At 53.9% G+C, this 6997-nt stretch overlaps 1 protein-coding gene across 1 annotated transcript in view; it reads right to left on the bottom strand.

Moving 5' to 3' along the window:
- The window catches only part of GREB1 (growth regulating estrogen receptor binding 1), a 72731-nt gene that overhangs the window by 23776 nt on the left and 41958 nt on the right, over nucleotides 1-6997 (bottom strand). The window contains exons 17-19 of the mRNA XM_059405161.1: nucleotides 4385-4724; nucleotides 3246-3361; nucleotides 1164-1363 (exon numbers count right to left, since the gene is read on the bottom strand). Of these exons, the coding sequence (XP_059261144.1) occupies nucleotides 1164-1363; nucleotides 3246-3361; nucleotides 4385-4724 (656 nt within the window). The remainder of the gene's footprint in view (nucleotides 1-1163; nucleotides 1364-3245; nucleotides 3362-4384; nucleotides 4725-6997) is intronic.

Genomic DNA, 6997 nt, shown 5'->3' with positions numbered 1-6997 from the left:
TGTTCATGCATCCGTCCATCCATCTGCCGACCCAGCTACCATCTTGCAGGCACCCGCCTCTGACAGAGCCCCGAGGAGACAGAAGTGGGGAACGTAGGCCACTCAGGCGCTCCCGGCTGACGCAGACTCCTTCTCAGGACCCACAGGTACAGATGTAAGGAGCACAGAGACACCTCGGAGCCAGGCTCCCGCCCGGAACAGGAAAACAGGAGCAGGTGACTTCTTGGAAGGAGTGACCCGACCTGAGCCCTGAAGGGCTGGCAGGGGTTTCCAGGTAAAGCACAGAGGAGAGGGAGCTCAAAGTCACAGGAGACTGTGTGGCCCAGAGTAACAACAGCAGGGAACAGCCAGGGAACCCCGATGAGCTGAGTGAGACCCACGGCACAGGGGACAGTGTGAGAAGCATGAACAGAGAGACTAGAGAGGCAGGCTGTAAAATGCCAGGAATGCGCATTCATCCCATGGACAACAGGGAGACTGAGGCATCTTAATGTCAGGGTCACAATCATGTTTGTGCAAGGTCCTTACAGCCCCAGCAGAGTCTGTCCAGGGGGTCTTCTAGCCTGTCTTACAGATGAGCAATCTGAAGCCAGTAAAGGAAGCAGGAGGTGTTCCAAGTCACACAGTTAGCGGGAAGACCCCGCATCACACCCCACAAATGCTTCCCATGTTTGTATGAACAGCTGTGTCTTTTCTCTTGCTGTGCTATTGACAAGTCTGAATCCAAGCCCTGCTCCGATGCATGGGCCCTATTAAAATAGAGTGTTGGATTTTCATGTCTTTGAATGAAACCGGCCTTTTATCATCAATCCCCATAACTGACCCATCCCGCTGACTCACACAGAGGAAAGCTCATCTGGGGCAGGAATGCCACCGCCAAGTCACACAGAGCAGGAAACAGAGTCCTGAGAAATCGTGATTTCCCTTCCTAGTCTCTAAGAATTCTGGAGCTCGGGAGAACACAGTTGGGATTTCCATTTTCTTGTACCTCTAGAAAGAGGGGCAGGAAGCAAAATCTGAATGCAACAAGGGACCTGCCATCTCCTGCAAAGACCTCTCCAGACCGCGCTCATCAGAGCTGCTGCCCACGAGACGAGCCCAGGGCCGCACAAGGGCAGGCTCCCCCCAAGATGTGAAGGCGAGGCAGACCCACCACCCCTCACCCTCTGTCACGGGCTCCTCATCCTCGTTGTCTGTGCTGCTCAGCTTTTCTGCGTCACTCTCTAAGGGCTCGTGCCGGGCCCCCTTCTCCAAGGGAAGCTCGTTGTTCACAAAGTACGCAGCCAGGCCCAGCTCCTGCTCTAGCGCCGTCCTCACCAGGCACGAGGAGTTGATCAGACGCAGGTCACAGTATCTCAGAGACCTGGAGGAAACAGAGAGTATCTTTTGAGTGTCTTGTACAGTGAGGCCCCTCTCCCAGTGCTGGAGGGAACAGGGATCAGGACCAGCCCCTGCCACTCGTTAGGGCCTCGGACTTGTGCAAACGGAAACACAGATCACCAGATGGTGAGCCTTTGGCAACCAGGTCAGTTGAAAAGTAACTGTCTTGGGGGCACCTGCCATGGATTCAGCCCCGTCCTGTCATCGAAAGAGCATCTGCAGGCCAGAAGAAAAGCAGGACTGAACCCCAGCTCTGCTACTTTCTAGGGCCAGAATGTTTCTCAAGCAGGGGAACTTCCTACAGGCTCAGATTCTCATCTCAAAGATGAGAATTAATTAACAGCCATCTAAGTGCACTGTTTGAGGACTGTATGCAGTCGGTGGACATTTAATGAGTCAATCAGCATTTAAAATGTGCCAGGACAGTGCTAGATGCTAGGGAGGGATTGACAATCAAGTCACTGCCATATGAGAAAGGAGTCTGTCTGGGAAGACCCCAACAAGCAATGAGAGAGGCAGAGGAGTGGGCACGGAGGTCAGGCCAACGCAGGCTCGGGCTGTGGGGTGGAAACCCCAACACACCTGGAGAGAGGAAATGCGGTTCCAGTCACGCTCTACAACCTCAGGCAAATGGCCTTTCATTTGTTCATCTACAAAACGGGACAGTTTTGTATCCTTGCAAAGACTAAATTCTCTATGGAAAGTCGACACTGGGCCTGATACAGAGAAGGTGCTCAGTAAGTGCTTGCTCAAATTTAAGATGGCTTAAGGCATTGTCTTAGTTCTTAGGGAGTTGAGGGATGGAAGAAATAATCCGTGTGAAATGCAACAACCAAGGTTAAATGTTTTAGAGCCCCCTTTACCTGGCCTGCGAGGACGCGGCGTGCAGTAGCCCTCGTGTATGTGCGGGGTGGCCCAGGGGAAGGAACCCCAGCTTTGGAGGTGGGCAGCCTGGAGTCCGTGGTTTTCCACCCACACTTAATCTCTAAGTCCCATTCCCTCACTGCTCAAAGGGGACAGTGAACTATGACCTCCCCCCAGGGCTAGAGTAGTGAGGGTAAAATGAACTACAGCACAATGAGAAGAATCTGGTACAGTGCCGGCACGAGACAGGAGCTCAGGAAGCATCCCCTCGTACTGTTTTGTTCTACAGGGAAGAGTGTGTGGCTGCCTCCCCTCGCCACGGTATTAATTAAACCTTTAGGAGCCAAACTGTTGCCACTCATTCAAGCAACTGCCTTACTGGAGACTCAGTGACCTTCTGTCCTGAGTGTCTACTTGTCCGTGTGATGGCCCAGAGACCCCGGGAGACACTGAGTGGGTTCACAGCTGACCCGGGTGGCTGTGGTCTCCAACGGAAGACAGCCTTTGAGACAGTCAGCTCTGTGTGTGGAAACCAGCCCCTCCTGAGGGGCATCCGCCACCTCCCCTTTTCCCAGAACGCCTCTTCCACCGGGAGGGCCCCGCTATCCCAGCAGCGACACCCTGGGAGAAATGAAGCTTTGACCCCCAAGATGATCAGATTCTTTCCTAAACAGAAGAGCCTTCCCCAATGCACACGGTGATCCTCGGGGGGAGAAACCAAGAGAGGCATCGACCCTACCCCAGCTGGAAGGCCTTCACCCACGGGCCCAGCAACAGCCACCCTCCCGCCCAGGGAGCCCAAAAGGGGCCTGTCTGCGAATGAGGGAATGGTGCCCAGACCTCAGACACGTTCCACCGCCACAGGCAGAAAACTGTCAGATAAACACACAACTCCGTGGTGACCGTGAACGTGAAGACTCCACCTGCCGTCGGGCACCGGCAGGCCGGCCTGACCGCCCCCCAGAGCCGCAGGCACGGGCAGCCACAGCCCCTCGGCTCACCTCGGTAAGGACTCCCCGTGCGGGTCCGTCCCGCTGAAGATGAGGATGCACGGCAGGCCCTCCAGCTCCAGGTAAGTCTGAGGCCGCCACTCCGCGGCCTCGATCTTCTGCCACATCTGCGGGAAGGGAAAGCAGTGAGGCGGGCGAGCCTCCTCCCGGCCGGACTGGCCCAGCTCTGACCGCTCTACAGCGTCCTCCTGACCGGAAGCGTTTCGTGAAAAGGACGGTTCTTCGCAGGACAAGAAAGCGTGTCGTCGGCTTCCCGGCCGTACTCCCAGCCGCACAGGATGGCCCGTGTCGGCCGTGACGGGCCATCTGCGGCCGCGTCCCCGGGACCAAGTGTGCGTTCGCAGTTGTGTCTACCGCTCGCACGGAGCTTCCTTAACCGGGCCTCTCCCTCGCAGCTGCTGCTCGACTCTTCCCTCGGGAATCTGTGGGACTCTCCCGCATTTTCCCTCCCTCTCTGCGGGCTCAGTGAGGAGCTCGGGGCCGGGCACTGCGCTAGTCTGGGGGCGCTGAGCTGTGGGGGTGGTCCCTGCCCTCCACCGCCTGGGGAAAGAGCCAGAGGACAGGCAGCACCACGCCAGCCCCTGCCTCCATGCAGAGGAGAACCAACGGGCAGGGAGGGGCAGCTTCCCAGAGAGAGAAAAAGGCAGCAGCTGAGTTTACAGGCTAAACCGTTCGCTAAACCAAGGAGGAGGAGAAAAGCACTCCCAGGAAGAAGGAAAGGCACACGGCAGCCCAGAAGTCTGAAAGGGCAAGACGGGGGCACCTGGGTGGTTCAGTCGGTTAAGCCTCTGCCTTCGGCTCAGGTCATGATCTCAGGGTCCTGGGATCAAGTCCTGTGTCAGGTTCCCCACTCAGCGGGGGGTCTGCTTCTCCCTCTGTCCCTCCCCCAACTCTGGCTCACTGACTCTTTCTCCCCCTTTTTCTCAAATAAGTAAAATCTTAAAAAAAAAAAAAGAGCAAGACAAAGCATTGGGGGGCAACATTTATAAGTAATTCGGTCCAGTAGGCAGGGACAGGACAAGACAGGCAGCCAGAGGGGTGGCCCGCCATGGAGGGGGCATGACAGACAGGCTCACTGAGGTGTCTGCTGCCATTCTGTCACCCCTCCCGCCCCTCCCCACAGCGCCCACCTTGAGCTGCTTCACGAAGTGCTTCCCGACGGTGATGCCAGAGCTGGGGCTGCCCAGGATGATCTCGAAGTGCTCCTCTAGGGCCAGGCGCGCCCGCACATGGGCCAGTCGCTCGTAGGCCACGGCCGCCAGCGGCAAGCAGGGCACCCGCAGCAGGACCATGAGCCCGTGGCCGCAGGGGCACTGTTTGGGGGCGTTGATGAGGTTCTGGGTGATCTCCAGTGTCTCCACTGACGTGTAGTCCTTCATCTGTGAGAGGCCGCTCACGGCCATCATCGCGGCCGCATAGTGCTGCACGAGAACAAAGGTCCTGATCACCGCGCTGTGCAGGCGGGGGAACCTGCAACAAACGGAGAGACGGGGCCGTGACCGGGCTGCCGGCCACCTCGGGGACGCCCGGAGCGCTCCGGGAGGAGTAGCGGGGCCGGTGCCCAGCCAGCAGGGAACCCAGCACAGCCACCAATGCAGGCACGGCGGCTCCCAGGTTGCACGCAGCTTGTGTTTCCTTCCAAAGCTGGTCGATTCCAACCTGAAAGGGAAGGCTTCCTTAGAGGTCGAATCGAAAATTGCTCGGGCACTTCCAGCTAGGAAACAAGGGCACGGGTCCGCTATTTCTCTGCACTTTCCAGCCCTGGTGCACAGGAGCGGCTCAATAAATACTGTGCAATGAGCAAAGAGGCATGAAGGAAACAAATGATTGTTCCGTCTCTCATCAGCTTAATTTGCAATCTGCCCCCATTCCCACTGAAAATAGAACCACTAGGCTCAGCACGTAAGCGCGGCTGTCACCTTCCCCAGACTGAGGGCGGCCATCCTGAAGGCACACCTCGGCCTTCATTTCAAGGCCAATGAGTAACCAAAAAGGTACCTAAATGTGATTTGACATGAATTACAAATCAGGACACATTCAGTCAAACCGATCCCAGTTTGGGCTTCAGAAACTGTTACCATCTGTGTTTACACACAAAAGTGGCAACCCCACCATGACCACATGCCCTGTTAATGGTCTCGTGACCCGCACATCAGAAACAGACCCAGAGCCCCAGCAGAAAACCCCACCCCTGTAGGCCACCGTGTTTCTCAGTAGGAACAAGTCGACATCTGCTTTACCAATCAATGATGTTCTTGTGGGTTTATTTCACTGGAAAGCATCTCCTGACACAGTGGCTTTTTGGAGCAAAGATAGAGAAGTTTCTGGATCTACAAAGATCGGACCCTTAGCATGGCCATGCCACCCTGAGAGCTCTACCAGGGCAATCAGTCACCTTCCGCAGAGTTTCGGCGGTCTTCCCTCATCTACTACTCTCCTTGTCTTCATTCTTTGTCCTTAGCATTTCAACTATGCCGGGAGTTCTATACATTGGAGAGCTGGCTTGGCAAACTGAACACTACCATGTGCCTGCTCTCTCAGGAAGGCACGACTGATCTGCAGACTCTGGAACAGAGGGGAGTCAGCCCTCCAAGGACTGCCTTGCCCTACCCCTGGTACACTGGCCAAACAGTGCTTAAGAAGCAAAGCAGAGAGCAGGGTGGAAAACGCATGGTCTCCCCTGTCCTACAGCACTGTCCCAGCTGTGGTGGCCCCACGTCACCCTGAGCAAGGTGGGATGAAGGGGGATGAAGAAGGGCAGGAGGCATTTGGGAGGAAGCATTCTTCTTCCCCAACTCTGATGTGGTGGGAAGCACCTGCATTCAACTCTGTTCAAAGGACAAGCAGAGTCAGAACAGGAACCATATTTATCCATCTGAAATGACCAAAAAACTGGACAAATATATGAAACAAGAGTGTTTCAAGACATTGGGCACCAGGAAGTGAAAGACAGTGATCCTCAGAAATGGGAACCAAATTGGGTGAGCTCCCAGCTTCTTCCTGGAAGAAGTTTCTGGAATGGCAAAGCATCATTGTTCTCCCTGACTTGAAGAACAGCATTGGAGTCCAGGGAAATCAAGGTATCAAGAGTTCACAGGGGAAGAACCAGAAAGGAGTAAGCCGCACAAATAGAGAACTCAGGAGAACTACAGAGGGTCCCCCAAGTCATCAGCTGAGGAGTGATCAGTGTATTAGATAAGGAAACTACTCAAGGCCAAGAAAGAAACCATCCAAGAGAATTAAAGGGAACAATGCCTCAAGTTCACACAGGTTTTAGAATAGTTCCTGTTCCCACTAACCGCATGGAAGACCTCAGAATTCATGGAGCATTATAGACTACTTAGAGGGTTTTGCCTTAGTAGGGACAGCCCTGGACTAAACTGGTCCTATCTAACAAAGCTCAAAGCTTAAAGTCAGACCTAAAAGGATTAAACCATCTCCAAGTAACTTAACTACATCCCTGAACATAGCTGAAGAACATTTATAGGAATACAAATATATCCAGCCCCAACAAGGTGAGATTTACAATGTCTGGAATCCTCTCAAAAATTACCAGATATTTAAAGATGATAATTACAACCCACAATAAGGAGGCAGAAAAATCAATCAATAGAAACTGACTCAGAAATGACACACATGATAGAATTAGTAGATAAGAACATTAAATCAATTATTGTAATTAAATTCTATCCATTTAAAAAACAAAAGATTGAGATTGTTAGAGATTAAAAGAAAAAAAAAAA

This window comes from Mustela nigripes, chromosome 7 (assembly GCF_022355385.1).
Source record: "Mustela nigripes isolate SB6536 chromosome 7, MUSNIG.SB6536, whole genome shotgun sequence".
Classification (NCBI taxonomy): Eukaryota; Metazoa; Chordata; class Mammalia; order Carnivora; family Mustelidae; genus Mustela; species Mustela nigripes.
The sequence above is the reverse complement of the archived record's forward strand: the minus strand, read 5'-3'. Positions and strand labels throughout refer to the sequence as shown.